At 48.1% G+C, this 17,111-nt stretch overlaps 1 protein-coding gene across 2 annotated transcripts in view; it reads left to right on the top strand.

Annotated features, from left to right (window-relative positions):
- Nucleotides 1–17,111, top strand: part of LOC138809333 (TBC1 domain family member 9) — a 67,704-nt gene that overhangs the window by 28,588 nt on the left and 22,005 nt on the right. For both annotated transcript variants that reach the window (XM_069995875.1, XM_069995876.1), the window contains exons 3-8: nucleotides 5,890–6,008; nucleotides 11,259–11,487; nucleotides 12,136–12,397; nucleotides 13,575–13,782; nucleotides 15,717–15,923; nucleotides 16,773–16,943. In XM_069995875.1, coding sequence (XP_069851976.1) covers nucleotides 5,890–6,008; nucleotides 11,259–11,487; nucleotides 12,136–12,397; nucleotides 13,575–13,782; nucleotides 15,717–15,923; nucleotides 16,773–16,943 — 1,196 coding nt within the window. The remainder of the gene's footprint in view (nucleotides 1–5,889; nucleotides 6,009–11,258; nucleotides 11,488–12,135; nucleotides 12,398–13,574; nucleotides 13,783–15,716; nucleotides 15,924–16,772; nucleotides 16,944–17,111) is intronic.

Raw genomic sequence — 17,111 nt, 5'->3', positions numbered from 1 at the left:
ATTTCGGGCTTCTGGAAGGCTCAGGTGACCTAGTTATATTCCCTCAAGGACTTAGCAATACTGGAAAATTTAGCATGGTAAACTGTGTCTCTTTTAAAAGTATTCTGGTTAAGAGGCAAGCAATCCCATGGGAAACAATTCTGAATTTCTTTTCATTTCCATATTTCTGTTGAAGAAGATGTAGCTTTAGGCTTTTAGGATCACCAAGAGTGACGGTCGGGGACTGGGCAGCAGGAAGGGGATGAATGATAAGCAGGGAAGCTGGCACTGTCAAGAAGAGGGCTTTACCAATGTGTCCTAACCCGCGGAAAGTAGCACTCCAGCCATCTTGCAGGTTCACTCTCCAAGGGGCAGAGGGGTGGGGGTGGGGGGGTTGAGAGAGAAGTGTCACATGGTCTGTGGTGGTGATTGATTGGAACACATCTGAATAGCAATAGATCATAACGCAGGATGAACACCTGTGAGTCTAGATGGACAGGTTAGTCTAGAATTGTATGAAATCAGACACTATGGCCAGTCAGTAATGAAGCAAAACCAAAGACCATTATCCTGGAGAAGGGAAAGTAAGGAGAAAAATGAGGGAAGGGGTAACAAGTTTGACAAGAAATGTACTTACAAGCCGGGCTCCGGTGGCTCACGCCTGTCATCCTGACTACTCAGGAGGCTGAGAGCTAAGGATCATGGTTCAAAGCCAGGCCAGGCAAGAAAGCCCAAGAGATTCTTATCTCCAATTAGCCACCAGAAAACCGGAAGTGGTGCTGTCTCAACACGGTAGAGCGCTAGCCTTGAGCTGAAGAGCACAGGGACAGCTCCCAGGCTGTCCATGACCAACAAAAGTAAAAAGAAGAAAGAAATGTACTTACTACATTACTTATGTACTGTGAGCCCCTGTACCTCACCTTGACAAATAAAAAAAAGAGCGAGAGAGAAATCCTAGAGAGATAGGATTGACCACTTGGCTTGCTTGATTGGTGCCCTCATCGCTTCTCACTCACCTCCCACAGTTCCACTGCTTCCTCTGAGTCCAAGGTCTCGCTTTCTAGCCCCCTGGGCGCCTGGGTCAGCTGATGGCATGGTATGTGCCTTTCTGACATTTCTTCGTCCTCATCACCAGCCTCTTTCTTGTTTATTGCTTCTCATTTATTGTGCTGTCCGTTTCTGGGGGCTTTGCCATTCTGCCAAGCAGTTCTTTCTACAAATATTCTTGTGGGGTAAAACCCAGAGTTACAAAGCTGGGATATTCTTCATGTATCCACCCAGCCAAGATTAACAGTAGACTGTAATTGTGGATGGTGTGATCTATATCCCAAGGAGTTGTGTTTTTATTTTTCCTATAAATAATGCCTGCTCAACGGCATGATCTCATTCTAATAAACTTAGAATGGTTTTAGCTTTCGTGAGCATTGATTACTCCTAGAGACAACTCCAGAATTTCCTTACAAGAGACTGCGGAAGTCACAGCCATTACATACTCCCGGTCACCCATTAATTGTTCATTCTTAATGATTTCCAATTTGTGTTTAAAATCTAAATTGCTAGCTCCCTTTCTGAAAAGATTTTTAAACGCGGAAGCTACTGCCATAAAAAAATAGTTCTTCAATATGTTGACCTTTCTGTTGCTAATGTTAATGTTATTTTTTCCATAAAGTCAGTTTTCTGTAGGAAATTATGTTGAAAGCTTGTTAATTCTGAGAAATGTTTGCTGAAAGAGGAACTTTAGTAAAAAAAAAAAACAAAACAGGTGAGTCTAACTCATTGCTCTGTGGAATTCATAGGATTATAAAAACTCATCCTGCATCACACACCTGATACATTGTCAGTGAATATAAATTAAAGAGGCTTTAATTCAGTAATTATCATCTGAGTGTTGATGTAAAACATTCCCTGTAGACAGCAGGAATATTAGCTATAAGTCCCAGTTGAGCGATTTGCCTTAGATCTGGGTCACATGGCACCAGGCAGGCAGAATCTTTGGGGCTTGTGTGGTTTTCAGCCATTGTGGTAATCACTTGGTCCTGGACAGTCTGGCCTCACTGCTTGATAGACATCTCCAGGGTAACACAGCCCTGACCAGTGCCTTGACTTGACTTGCTATTCCTTCTCTTTTCCATTCCATAATCTCATCTAGCCTCTCTGGCCATTCTCTTCTCAAGCTGGAAGACACACCTACCATCATCTTGACCAGTCTCTTACTTTAGTAGGGCCTGGAGGCAGAGTGAATTTCTCCAAGTTCACATTCTATCCTAGCTATTCATTCCCAGGCTCTGGTCCCATCCCAGGCTGTTCAAGCGAAGCGGTGCTGGTTTTATGATGAACCATTCTTTCAGTCAGTAGCTATCAGAACCACTGTATAATTACAGACTTCTAATTGGTCTGCTCTTACTGTTCCCCTACAGTGCACAGAAAATGCTGGGTAAGTTACTTGTCTTCTTCAGGAGACAGAAATATATGTGAAAGTTGGTGGGCATTTTTCCTTGTTCTTTCTGGGTCTGTGAACCTCAAGAATTATTCTAGCAACCTGAGGAATTCAACAGCATAAAAGAAACACAACATTCATTGTGAAAGTTAGAATATATCAATAAGTAAGAAGAGTAAGAAATGGGGCTGGGAAGGTAGCTCAGTGGTAGAGCGCTTGCCTTGCATGCTCGAGGCCCTGGGTTCGATTCCTTAGCACCACATAAGCAAAAAGAAAAAAGCCGGAAGTGGCGCTGTGGCTCAAGTGGTAGAGCACTAGCCTTGAGCTGAAGAGCTGAGGGACAGCGCCCAGGCCCAGAGTTCAGGCCCCACGACTGGAAAAAAAAAAAAAAAAGAAGAGTAAGAAATGGAAAACCCATTTCCTATCATCAGATTATATCTATGTTCGTATGTGTGATACTCATTACATTACATACTTCCCAAACTTGCACTTAAACATAATTATATATAGCTTCTATATGCTATATAGACTATATGTAAGTTACAGCTGCATTTTATATTTTGAAGCAAATGAAAATAAAAAACATATTTAATAATTTATTGAAAGTACCTCCCACATCAATAAAATTCATTCCTCTAATGTCAGTTTTAATAGACAATACTTTATTGTGTATACAATATCATTCATTTAATCTGTGGTTATTAAAAATCAAGGGCTCTTATTCTCTGACACTTCTGCATCTCGAAGATTCTGAACACAACCTCTGGGCATCCCCTTATCCCCTCAGTTATGGCCTAGGATTAGTTTATATAGGTAGATACATGGAGTCAAAGCATTCCTGTATGCTTAATGTCTCAAGCCCAAGGGCCCTCGAGAGTCAGTCACTTCCCCTGTCCAGGTAGAGGCGGCCTTGGCCCTAAAGCGTTGGCCGCTTACTCTGCCTCTGCCCACCTCGATCACACAGGTGCCTGGTGGAGGCTGAGTCATGGCTGGCCCTGACAAGGCCCCGCGTGCCCTGCCCTCTACCCTCCTAGATCCTGTGACACTAGCTGCAGTATCCAGCACTACCACCTCAGCCCACCCTCAGTGGATGCAGGTGTGCATGCACGTGCTGCACACACACACACACACACACACACACATCTGCAGTGTACACATGGTATTCACAGGCATTTAATCAACAAACAGCTACACCTCCCTGGCATCGCAGTCCATGAGTGTCCCTGTGGCTGGCACTCTTCCCTTTCCTGTTTTCAAACACAGCCAGGCATCGCTTACTGAGGGGATGCAACGAGTATTCGGAAATTCTGTCGTGTGAGCATACAGAAATTCTGTCGTGTGAGCATACACCTGTGCTTACACATACCTAGATGGTATGGGTAGCACTAGGCTACACGGCACAGATCACTGCTGAAGGGCCCACACCACTAGGCTATATGGTCCAGTCCATTGCTGTAGGGCTTACCCTTCTAGCCTACATGGTATAGTCCATTACTATACAGCCCACCCCCTAGGCCACAGGGCACTGTCCACTGCTTCCAGGCTACGAACTTGTGCAGCCTATCTCTCTGTATTCAGTCCTATGGCAGCTGTCATGCATTCATGAGGTTTATGCATGTCAGCAGAACTGCAAACATAAAGTGTTTAATGGTTTAAGACATTAAGATGCTACTATGGAGAGACAGCTTGCCTCGCTGGTTCAAGGTCCTGAGTTCAAGCCCAGGGTCTGCGGGGACTTATTCTAGAGGGTGGGGACTTATTCTAGAGGGTGCAGGAGCGCCTGGGACCTGAGGCTCAGGCTTTGTGACACTGCCAGCCAGCGCAGATGGCGCCGCGGGTGGGGGAAGACACCTGCCGGTGCCCATTCTGGACGGAGCTGTCAGCGTCTGCGCCGTCCTCCAGCCCGGGGAGGAAGTGACCTCTTACAGCCAAGGAAGGGCACCCCTTTTAATTTTATAGAGAAAAATGTCCAATTTCTGTTTTACTTGTATCGTTTAAGAATGTTTCAAAGTTCTCTGTCAAACTCTCCAAGGTGACTCATTTCATGCCTGTTCCAAAGAGCATTTCCTACCTTCCAAAATATTCGCAGACACCCTTCCTTTTGTCACATTGGTCTGGTTTTTTTCTTTTTACTTGTGTCCATTTTATTTCTTCCTCTTCTGGTTCTCCTCCTCCCTCTCCTCCTCCCCCTCTTATTATTTTGGCAGTACTGAGGTCCAGCTCATGGCTCACGCTTGCCCGCTGAGTGCTCTGCCGGCTAATGCCACCAGTCCTTGCCTGCTTGTAGTTATTTTTCACATACGGTCTCTCACTTTTTCGCTGGACCAGCCTTGGACCACAGTCCTCTACCTGTGCCTCCTGGGTAGCTAAGACGGCAAGTGTGTGTCACCATGCCTCCCAATGTGCACTTTACAAGTAGCTGGGGTGACAGGTGTAAGCCAGTGCACCCAGCTCTGTGTCCACTTTACGTGTAGAGAATTTGAGAGAGATTAAACAAAAGGTCAAAAGTCATCCTGCCAGCTGGCGGGAGACAGAAAGAGGGCTGCCGGTGCTCTGAGGGCTAGATGTCCCCGTGGCACTGTGGTACAGGGTCTTCCTGTGGCTTTTACACATGAGTGGCCAGGACTCAAACAAGTGATCCGTGGAAAATATCCTCGATGAGCGTCAGTCTGTTCTTCAGTGTTTTCGTGGGCCGCTCTCTGCCAAGAGCTCCGCTGTGTATCTGCGACAGACATCACTTGTTTAAATGCTGTTCATGTGTGTTGCAGTGCCAGGGATGGAACCCGGGCCTTGCACGTTGGGCCAAGATGGCTGCTGTCTGAGGCCCCCAGCCTCTGCAGGGAGCTTTGGTGTTTAGGGTTGAAATATGAGGAAGTGAACTTGGCCCTGCTTGTGATCGCCTCTCGGGACGCCCCTCAGGCTTACCTGGCGTCTGTGTGATTTCAGTTCTGTGAGCAAGGCAGATGCTCTATGTCCCCTGCCTTTCTTCCTCTTGACTCAGAGTGAGATCCTGAGAAACCTTGCATGATTGGTGACAAAGAACAGAGAGAAAAGACACTTAGAGGAAGTAATGAGAAGATTTCTTTGGAAATCTAAAGAGATGCCCAAAAGGTGATGAATGAAATGGTGATGTTCTGTAATGGGAAGAGTATTATATTTCACACACATGCATACACATGTTTATTTTACATCTATACATATACATACAGCGCGGGCATGTCGCCGTCTTCCAGGCTGAACTATGGTCCTGGAAGTTCTCAATGCAGTCACACTTCAGTCAAACAGAACCAGTGGGGTTTCCCTGGGCTTTCCCGTCTTGCTGAGTCTCCTCTGGAGGAGTGTCAGCACACAGCCGGAGCTTTTGCAGTGACTCAGTGTCTCTCTGGTGATGTCAGTCTTTGGTGAGGACACTTGATGGCTGACACAGCCCGCCATGACACCTGACGTTCACGATACGCTTCTCCTCCCTGCAGGTGGGTCCAGGAAGGAAATCACGGAGCACTGGGAATGGCTGGAGCAGAACCTCCTGCAGACGCTCTCCATCTTTGAAAACGAGAATGACATCACGACGTTTGTGAGGGGAAAAATACAGGTAGCGTATTCGAACTCACAGAACTCACATTTACAGGATTCCCGTTTACAATAGACGCAGTGCACGGAAGCGTTATACAGCAAGAACCGTATGGGACCGGCATGTGCACCCTTTACCTGCCTGTTAACAACCTCCTCATTTCTGTGTTCATTTACTCTGCTGGAGAGAAACTTCCTCCCCTATACTAAAGCGCTATTTCCTAAGCATAGGGATAGTCTACCAAAAACCCTCAACAGTTGTCAGTTGCGTTCCTTAGCATAACTAACGCCGTGTCAATTCTGTACTCCCGGTTTCCTGAGCACCTGGTCATCTGGACATGATGGCTTGTTCCCAGTCCATCTTATGCCTGTCTGGCCTGGCTTGTGAGGTGGCTGTCCACTTTAAGAGTCCTTTTCCTTCTCAGCACTGCTAAGTTTTTAACTATGGAAGAAATTAACCTGCTTCCAGAAGACAAAAAAGCGTTTCTCCCTTTTGCATTTCTGCTGCCGTATTCCTCTCTAAGGGCCCAGAGCAAATCGCCTCCCTTGTTACCCAGCTGGTCCTTGCTGCTCCGTTTTTTGGGGGAAATACGCAGGTATGGGTTTCCCATCACCACGTCATTCTTTCCTATAGGGTCTCACGTGTGTCTATGTAAGTGGACAGTCCCAAGGTTTATAATTCCCTTGTGCGGGGATGGGGGGGGGCGGGCGGTCACACTGACAGGGAACCACTTCCCCAGACAGTGTTACGCAGCAGATGACACAGACAGCGCTTGTGGAGTGTTCTCCTTGACTCTCACCGTTCTGCTTCAACTGCTGCTGTCACAAAGGAAGATCTGTAGGAAGTATCTGAAGCTTAAGGGTGAAATGAATGAATGAATGAGTGAGTGAGTGAATGAACAATAGTGGCCAGGAACCTTTTTTTTTTTTTTTTTTTTTTGCTGTTTGTATTGTACCCAGCATGTCTGGGTTAATTCTCCTGAAGCCAGTTAGTAGGCAGGAACTGCTATTAATGCAATTATGGTGAAAGTATTTCATTCACGCACAGATGAATAGTTCCTGCCTTTATAGATTGTCAGGTAATTAGGAGAGACCAACAAGGTTATTTGTTTTGAGCTCTAATTAACTGTGCTACATTACAAATGTAATCATTCACTATTGAGGCAATCATAATTCAAATACCATACGTCTTTCTAGAGGTCTCTGTACATGGGTTGTAGTAATGGCCCCTGAATACATATAATTTGTTACTTTGCTTTTTTTCTGCCTCAGCCAGCACTGTCTATACGAGTGTGTGATTTTAGTTGTGATTTCAGTAGCTGAGGATGACTCTGTAATTATCGTTATTCTCTTCTACAAGTTACCTAAGCCTCTCACGGAGCAGGGCTTAGGCACGAACAAAAGTAGTGACCACTTTTGTGCAAAATCACTTTTCCCATGTTATATATCCCCTTTGGGATAGGTTATGTAATCTATATTAATAGGTTAAATAGTCAAAATATTTTAATGACCCTCCCTTTTGGGTTTTTTCCTTCGTAGTAATAGGATTTGAACTGAGGGCTTCTCCATTAAGTGCTCTGCCACTTGAGCCACCCCTCCAGCCCTTTGGGTTTCTGCAGATTAGATCTTGTTCTTTTTGCCCAGGGAGGGCTTCCCTTTAGCTTGGATTACAAGCATAAGGTACCATGCCCAGCTTGATTCTTGAGATAGGGTCTCATGAACTTTTTCCTAGGCTGGACTTGAACCACTGTGCGTTTCATCTCTTCCTCCAGTTTAGCTGCTGTTAGACGCAGGCAGCCCTGAGCCCCCACCAAGAAGACAACAAACAGCTAATGGGCTCTCATGGATCTTGTGGGTGCATCAGAATCCCTGTGTGGTTATACATGGCATTCTTTCAGGTTCTCGATATTCAGAGGGCTTCAGAATTTAATGGCGTACTATTTCACTTTTCTGTCTTGGACTGATGATGAAGCTGAACGTATTTTCATGTTGTCCGAGTTAATTTTCCTCTTTATAAGTTGCCAGTCCACCTCCTGGTGGGTATTGAAGTGAATGTTATCCGCCTACTTATTTGGATTGCGTTACTTCCTCCATGGCTGAGGAGCACGTTGCCTGTAGAGTCTGAGTCCTGCAGAACCTGTGGAGCTCGGAGCACGGTGACATTCCGCCCTTTGTTGCATCAGCCTGCCTCCTGGCTGAGAATTGCAGAAGCTAATAAGATTTGGCGTTCTGGACCTGAACTTTTCCTACAGGTGGGAAAGTTGGCAGTGGAGGCTTTTAATCAGCCTTAAGCTGAAACTAGACGGCCTGTGGATGGTTGAATCTGAGGCCTGGAGCTGGGGTGGTGGCCCATGTCTGTAAACCCAACTGCCCTGGAATGGAGAGATCGGGAGGATTGTGGTTCCAGGCCAAGTCAGACAAAAAGGGTTCACAGAACCCCGGCTAGACAGAAAAACTGGGTGTGGCGGCACACACCCTTTATCCCAGTGATGTAGGAAGCATCAGCAGGAGGCCCATGGCCCAAGCTAGAGTGAAAAGCAAGACCTCAAAGTAATCAGAACAACACAACGAGGGCTTGGAAGTGTCGATTAAGCAGCTGAGTGCCTGCCTAGCAAGCCCAGAACTCAGACTCCAGTCTCACTAGAAGAAAAAACAAACAACCAAGCTCCATATTGCTTCACTATTCCAGTGCACTCAGGGCCTGGGCTGGCTCTGCCACTGTTCCCACGCTCCTCGTCAGTGAGCCCAGGTGGTTTTATATCAGCTGGTGTCTACCCATATCCTCCTCATGCTTAAGATCACTTTCTTTTATCCTTTAAATGAGCATTCTGGAAATGTGGTATTTAGTAGCTTGTCTGACCAAAGAGTGTGGACTTCAATGTTTTTCCACTAAAACCCAAGGTGGGGGCATCATTGAGTCGTTACACATTATTCTTCACCTTCTCCCTACTTTGGCTCCCGGTAAGAACTCTGCTACTGCCATGGGGATGGAGGCTCAGTATCGGCCCCGGGCAGGGGCTTCTTCAGAGTTTGCTGGCCACTAAGACTGCTTACCGAATATTAGTGGACTTTCATCATGTTCCTCTGTGTATTCCCATTTGTATATGTGTGTGGGGGGGGGTGCATATGTGTGTGTGAGTGAGTCTGTAGGGGTGTGTGTGCATTTGTCTTCCTCTAGCAGTTCTGAGATGCTGCATAGGCTGGGGGTATCTTTGAGATAGCACTGAGACAGTAGTTTTCGATCCTTGATCCTTCAGAACCGACGTGTCTGGGCCTCCTGCAGGGGGGTCTGAGGCCCTGGTATTTCCCCGGCTTGTTTGGTCTGTGACGTCACTCCACCACAGCGCTGCTCCTCCTGAGCACTGCCCAGGCCCCGCGCTGGTCGGCTCCTCCTGAGCACTGCCCAGGCCCCGCGCTGGTCGGCTCCTCCTGAGCACTGCCCAGGCCCCGCGCTGGTCGCCTGGCCCTGCGGCTCTCCAGCCCCTCCATGGTGAGGTGTTGGAAATCACCAGATGACAGCGGCCTCATCTCACGTCTCCCAGGGCAGGGCCTCCCAGTGTCTCAGGACAGCTGCACTGCCATCCTTTGCCATGAAGACCAGGAGTCAACAACTTGCCACTGAGCTTCCTGAGAACTGCCAACCCTGTCAACAGTTGGTTTTTAAGGAAATCCCCAACTCTGAATCACATGACCCCAGCTGAAACGCAGGCCTTTAGATGCACGGCGAATTTCCCTCTGAGAATGCTTGTTAGGTGCTAGATACTGAAACATGTTCAAGACACTAGCGTGAGCCAGGCACCCGTGGCTCGTGTCTGTAATCCCAGCTACTCTGGAGGCTGAGACCTGAGAACCTCCATTTGAAGTCAGCCTGGGCAGACAGCTCTGAAGAGACTCACATCTCCAGTTAGCCAGCAAGAAAGCCAGAAGCAGAGACGTGACTCGAGGGAGTAGAGCATGAGAAAAAAAATCCACGTGAGGAGTAAGAAGACCTGAGTTCAAGCCCCAGTACTGAGACACGTGTGCGCACATGCACACGCGCATGCATACACACACACACACACACACACACACACACACACACACACACACACAGAGAGTCCTATTTTCTGGAATTTGCTTGAGGGTAGAAGGCCATATACACAACATTTTCCACCAGCACAGAAATAAGAGCGTGGAAGTACAGATGCTCATTGAGGCTGCTGATTGTCGCAGGCAGAGGCTGATGTGGTTGCGTGGAGAGGAGGCATGCGCTCCTTTGACCCTGCTCCTCTGTGGGAGCTGAGTGGGAATGCTGTCCTCAGATCTCTGCTGTAGAAAGGGGCTGTACAGGGTCCGAGTGTGGAAAGAATCTTGATGGGAGGCCAAGCAGGAAGTGGCTGCCATGATTGATGGGCCGTGCAGAGGCCTGAGTGTCCGGCTAGGAGAGTAGGATGAAGGCTGCTTGTGTGAACAGAGCAACTCCACTGGGCCCTTAGAGCTGGTGTTCATATTTTTATGTGTTAAGTAGCAAATAATCGTGATGGGGGTTAGGGCACTCCTCATTTTCCCAACTGCTGGCAGTGACACAGGAAGGTGTGGCAGGGGGAGAAAATTCAGCACATAGTCTCAGGACATAATGGGGAAAATCAGCGAAAAGGAGCACGGTTAGGAGAAGGTTCACAAGGAGGTGTGAATTAGTTCAAACAGACGTTGGGGCTTGGTATTCAGACAGAAAAAATTCTCCATCTAGATATTAAGCCTCCAAAGTGGCAGGATCACAGGCAAAAGGTAGGAAAGTTCAGAAATGACAGGCTCAGAGGGCGTCACCCAGGCCATGGTCCTCTGTAGTTCAAAGGTGGCAGAGTTGGTTGGATCCAAAATATTCATGATCTAGAATCTTGGACTGGTAGAAGTAAGAACTCACATGGATTTTTTTTTTTTTAATCCATTGTGGGGCTTGAACTCTGGGCGTGGGTGCTGTCCCTCAGCGCCTCAGCTCAAAGCAAGCACTCTACAGTACTTCTTTGAGCCACAGTACCACTTCCTGTTTTCTGTTGGTCAATTGGAGATAAGAGTTTCACAGACTTTCCTTGCCCCAGGCTGGCTTTGAACTGAGATCTTCAGCTCTCAGCCTCCTGAGTAGCTAGGATTACAGGTGTGAGCCACCCATGCCTGGCTGAATTCATCATGTCATTTACAAATTTCTGGCCTTAGAGATAATTGCTTTCTTTCCAATATGCACAGCTCGGATCCTATTAACACAGTTGTGTGATCGCATTTTATCCCTGACTAGGGCATCATAGCAGAATACAACAAAATCAATGATGTGAAGGAAGACGATGACACGGAGAAGTTTAAGGAAGCCATCGTGAAATTCCACCGGCTGTTTGGGATGCCTGAAGAAGAGAAACTTGTCAACTATTACTCTTGCAGCTACTGGAAGGGGAAGGTCCCCCGGCAGGGCTGGATGTATCTCAGCATTAACCACCTGTGCTTCTATTCTTTCCTGATGGGAAGAGAAGGTAAGCCACCCAGAATTGCCAAGAGAGGCTTTGTAAAGTCTGCCTGGGCCTTCCCTGAATTCCTAAACCAGATCAAAACAATCAACCATGCATTGTAGGTATAACTGAGTCCCTGCTACTTTTTAACTGTTTAACCAGTGCATTTCGTCCAGCATTTGTAAAGAAATGATCACTAGGGAAGATTATTCAGATTCAGCTTTCCCGATGGTAAAGTAAGCCTATTATCCTCACTACTCAGGAGGCTGAGACCTGAGGATTGTGGTTGAAGCTAGTCAAACCAGACAAGTCTGTTGAGACACTGATCTCTAGTTAACCACCAAAAAGCTGGAAGTAGAGGTGTGACTCAAGTGGTAGAGTGCCAGCAAAAAAGTTGAGTGAGAGCATAAGACCCTGAGTTGAAGCCTCTATTATCTAAACAAAAAGAAAAAGAGAAAAGACTTACTGAAGGTTTAATTGACTTAATAGCTCTGTAGCCTTGTAGTCATTCTGATCACCGAATAGGCAGTACAGTTTTGGCTCTTGAAACCAATGAAGAGCTGGGGTCAGACACATGAGGAGTTGGCTGGGACTGGGGGCTTGGGTGGTGAGATGGAAGGATCTAAAAGGTCTCTGGGAGCCAGGTGCTCACCAGCCTCTCCCTGTGCTCAGCCAAGCTGGTGGTCCGGTGGGTGGACATCACACAGCTGGAGAAGAACGCCACACTGCTTCTGCCCGATGTGATCAAGGTGAGCACCCGGTCCAGCGAGCACTTCTTCTCCGTGTTCCTCAACATCAATGAGACGTTCAAGCTCATGGAGCAGCTTGCCAACATAGCCATGAGGCAGCTCCTAGACAACGAGGGCTTTGAGCAGGACCGCTCCCTGCCCAAGCTGAAGAAGAAGTCTCCCAAGAAAGTGTCTGCGCTAAAACGGTGAGTGTCGGAGACGTGGCGTCCTACACACCTTCCACGAGCAGGGCACCACCCACGCGAGCATTCCCACTAAGCTTATCTGAACAGCCTCCAGCTTTCCTGGGTACAGATAGAAGGTTGGTATCATAAGAAAAGGCGACGTGTTGCGGAGCCTGCAATGTGTGGTTGCAGGCTGGTGAGGACGGTGATGGGTTCATAAGTAGTGAAGCCGGGACTAGCCCTCACGTGGCTGGGCTGTGTGAAGCCTGTGAAGAGAGGTGTGAATGGGAAAAAGAAGAGTCCCAGGAAAAGCACTGAAGTCCGCAGAAGACCCAGACGCTACTGGAAAGCAGAGTCGTCTAAGCGGTGGACTGCTCCAGGTCTCTTCACGCACTTTGTCATCTGTTTAGGGTGGAGGTGACACCTGACAGGCTGGCATGGCTGCTGCCTGCTCACTCGGTCCCTGAGCGGCTCTGGACAGGCAATAACCTCTTTAGAACTGATTGCGTGCGTAGGAAGATAATGCATTTCCTTGTTCCGAGTCTAGTCTTCTCAAGATGCGCTGTGTGTATGTACATCTTGTCTCATTGTCTTTGCTTTGAGGCAGAGCCTCTCTGCTCACCCCGGTTAGCCTTGAACTCGTGATCCTCCTGGCCTCAGCCTCCTGGGTGCTAGAATTACAGGTGGGGTACTGGCACCCGGCTTGGGAATGTTTTATTGTGACTCATGGGGCTTGAATTCAGGGCCTGAACGCTGTCCCTGAGCTCCTTTTGTGCTCAAGGCTAGTGCTCTCCCACTTGAGCCACAGCGCCACTTCCAGTTTTCTGATGGTTCATTGGAGATAAGAGTCTCACAGACTTTCCTGTGTGGGCCGGCTTTGACCACAATCCTCAGATCTCAGCCTCCTGAGGATTATAGGTGTGAGCCACCAGTGCCTGGCTTTGGGAATGTGTTTTAACCAGAAATGTCTTGAATCATACATGTTGCAGATATTAATTGGAAAATAGCTACACAACAGACATAAATATATTAAAATCATCTCACTGTGCTTTCAGATTTTTAGGTTGGTGTTAACACTAGTGTAAATTAAGCAGGGGAGAAAGAGGAGACTAGAAAGATGGAGAAGGGTATGGTGGGCTGGGTAGAAGGCACCACAGTATTCTTCTTGTGTGGGTAGATCATAAGCACTGCCTTCCAGAGATCTGGATGCCCGGGCCAAGAGTGAGCGGTACCGCGCCCTGTTCCGGCTGCCCAAAGATGAGAAGTTAGACGGCCACACCGACTGCACCCTCTGGACGCCGTTTAACAAAATGCACATTCTGGGCCAGATGTTCGTCTCCACAAACTACATCTGCTTCACCAGCAAGGAGGAGAATCTGTGCAGCCTTATCATCCCGCTCCGGGAGGTGAGTCTCGGAGCCCCATGGACGGTGGTGGAGTTCCAGTCATAATAGTTGTCTTTGAGGATCAGGAGTGTGGGTTTTTTGGGGTGGGGAGGGGGTTGTTGTTGGTTTAGTTTGGTTTGGTTTGGTTTCTTTGTGCCAATCCTGAGACTTGAACTCAGGGTGTGAGCACTAGGTGCGGTCCTTGAGCTGTTTTTTGCTCAAGGCTGGTACTCTACTACTTTCCGCTACAACTACACTTCTGGTTTTCTGGTGGTTAATTGGAGATAAGATTCTCACATACTTTCCTGCCCACATTGGTTTTGAACCGTGATCCTCAGATCTCAGCCTCCCAAGTAGTTAAGATGATCTGTGCCTGGACTGGGCATGTTTTTACCCAGAAATGAATTGATTCCTCAATAAACCCTAGCAGCCCTTTTGTTTGTCCTCACAGCTATGACTGTAGACTTGGAGCATCTCCTCTTCATCTTATCAGTGTTAGTACTCAGAAGTTATGAGGCGTAAGGTCAGGGCTGAGTGCTTTGGAGAGAGAACTGTGTGTCCCAGCACCTAAGAGGAAAGGGCATGACAAGCCACTCAGGAAGAACCTTCTGGCCCTGCTGCCCGCCGCCTCTGCGTCTGCTTCAGTGAGCCCTCGGGGATGGAGAGGCAGATGGTTCCCAGTCTCAGTCTGCTCGCTGTGTTCTCCTGGTAGGGCTGAGACCATTCCGTCATCTTTCAGATAAATGGGAAGAAGGCCAATATGTAGCAGTCTTCAGAACTTAGCATGTTAAACTGGGTGCTGGTGGTTCATGCCTGTACTCCCAGCCAGTCAAGAGGCAGAGGTCTGAAGCTCATAGTTCAGGGCCAGCCTGGCAGAAAGAAAAATCTATAAGACTCCAACTCTAAGTAACCAATAAAAATAACTGGGCTGGAAGTGTGGCTTAAATGGTAGCGTGCCGGCTCTGAGCGACAACCAAGCAGAGAGTGGGAGGTTCTGCGTAATGCTTGCTTTGAGAAAGCAAGAAAATAGTTTTAGTGCATTGGTCCTTGCTGCTTCCGTTGATGAAAGTCCTATTTATAAACCATCCGTATCTGTCTTCAGTTCAGAGCAGATGCTACTTTTCTTCTTTACTCCCACTGCAATGGACTTCATTTGGTGCGCGTGCACGTGCGCACGCGCGCACACACACACACACACACACACACACACACACACACACACACACACACACACACACACACACACACACACACACACACACAGCTAGTGCAGATAGGGTTGCAGGCTCACATCATGTCTGCTCAGGAAAACGGATCCTTGAAAACTCTGGATGGAAAATCCCTGGAGTCTAAGTGAGATACTGGACAGATTGTGGGATTTTGAAAGCCATGCTCACATTAAGCTTAGTTAAAGGAACCAGCGTCGTGAATCATTTTTCTATTTCTGGGTAAGATAGCAGCTCAGAGTCTTCTCTTCTATGGCTCCATGAAACATTAACGAAAAGCAAAGAACTCCTATGGCGGTTTTCGGGTCTGGGCACTATCGATATTGGGGGCTGGGGTTTTGGCTGGGGACTGTCCGGCGCCCTCTGGGACAGCTAGCCTCCTGGCTTCAGCCGCTTCATGGTTGTCACCTTGACTGTTATAGTGACAGCCCCAAACACATGCAGACGTTGCAGAATTTCTCCAGGACTGAAACTGGGGACAGAGCCACCCCCAGCACAGAGCCACTGATTGAGAAAAAGACCAGAAGGTAATGGTAGTTCCTGGCCCAAAGTCGAGCTCGATTTGTTGTGAGCTGTTTTATATTATGGGAACAGAGTCAAAGAGTCTCTGTCCAACGGAGTCAGATACGGGCTGTCCCCCCAGAGGGACCAGAGCACCGAGTCCGCCCTCGGCGCTGCGCCTGGGCCCTTCCTTCCCGACCCGCACGCTCTGGCTCTCTCATGTCTCAGGTGACCATCGTGGAAAAGGCCGACAGCTCCAGTGTGCTCCCCAGCCCGCTGTCCATCAGCACCAGGAACAGGATGACCTTCCTCTTCGCCAACTTGAAAGACAGAGACTTCCTGGTGCAGAGGATCTCAGATTTCCTGCAGCAGACCACGTCCAGGATATACTTGGACAGAGAGTTTGTGGGAAGCTACTACAGTTCCGACGACGAGGTGTGCGGAAGGCGGTGGTGACCGTGTCTTAGTCTCTTCCCCAGAGAGTTCGTTTCCCTTTGTCCTTTGATTTGCTTGTGAAGCTTTGCAGCTGAGTGAGCATAAACCATTCCCCTGAAGCCCGGAGAGCCGGACCTCAACACAATCTCATTTAAATTTCAATGAGTTTGTATTTGAAATGATAGAGTGAGGGGAACCTTTGGGATCACCTGGTCTAAGCCTCTGTCTTACAGTTGAAGATATCATTAAATGACTTGTCCTGACCATATAGCAGATGACTCTGGTCTCTAGAGTGCCATTGGCAGCGTCTCTCTAATTTCAGATCCAGCACTGCAATGTTGAGTTTTCAATGATAAAATACGTATTAGGTCCCTGTTAAGTCAAACCTGGAACGGGCATGCGGGAATCTGGGAGCACTGAGAAGGTGCACAGCTCGCTGATACGAAATGGCATACTTTAAGATGGCCCGTAAGGGCCACCTGGTCCATGTAGGCAAGCATTTTGAAGGCAGCAGAAACTAGAGAAGTTGGACGGTCCCAAGAGTTCCTGATTCAGCAGTGGCGTGCTTTGCATATACGCAAATCACAGAGACGAATAGCCAACCACTTTGTTGCAGAAATGCACCCACAGTAATCTACTTTAAATATTAAAATAATGTCACCTGGGCCCGTGGCCCACACCACTGCCGAATCATCTCTGACAATAGTCTCCAGCTCCTAACTAGCTGTGCTTCTCCTGGTCCTTCACATTGCCAGACCAAGTGGGAGCTGTGGATGGTGCTTGGCCACCAGGGGTGGAGTTCTGTTGCCCAGACTCTTCCAAACGGCGGCCTCTCCTGTGTGCCCGCAGGTGTACTCTCGGCCCCGCAGCCTCGTGTCCTCCAGCCCCCAGAGAAGCACCAGCTCCGACACAGATGGTGAGCGCCCTTTCAACCTAAATGGCAACAGCGTCCCTACAGCCACACAAACGCTGATGACCATGTACCGGCGCCGGTCTCCTGAGGAGTTCAACCCCAAGCTGGTGGGTTCTTCTTGATCTTCCCTGAGGTTTTCTATAGTAGCACAAAACCATGTGAGTGCAAATATTTGTTCATTTGTTTATTTATGTTACCTAACTGGGGCTTTTTCTGCTCAAGGCTGGCACTTTACCATTTGAGCCATATCTCTCCTTCTGGACTTTTTTTTTTTG

This window comes from Dipodomys merriami, unplaced genomic scaffold (assembly GCF_024711535.1).
Source record: "Dipodomys merriami isolate MVZ:Mamm:240054 unplaced genomic scaffold, mDipMer1.0.p SCAF_491, whole genome shotgun sequence".
Classification (NCBI taxonomy): Eukaryota; Metazoa; Chordata; class Mammalia; order Rodentia; family Heteromyidae; genus Dipodomys; species Dipodomys merriami.
This window is presented reverse-complemented; position numbering and strand designations above follow the sequence as displayed.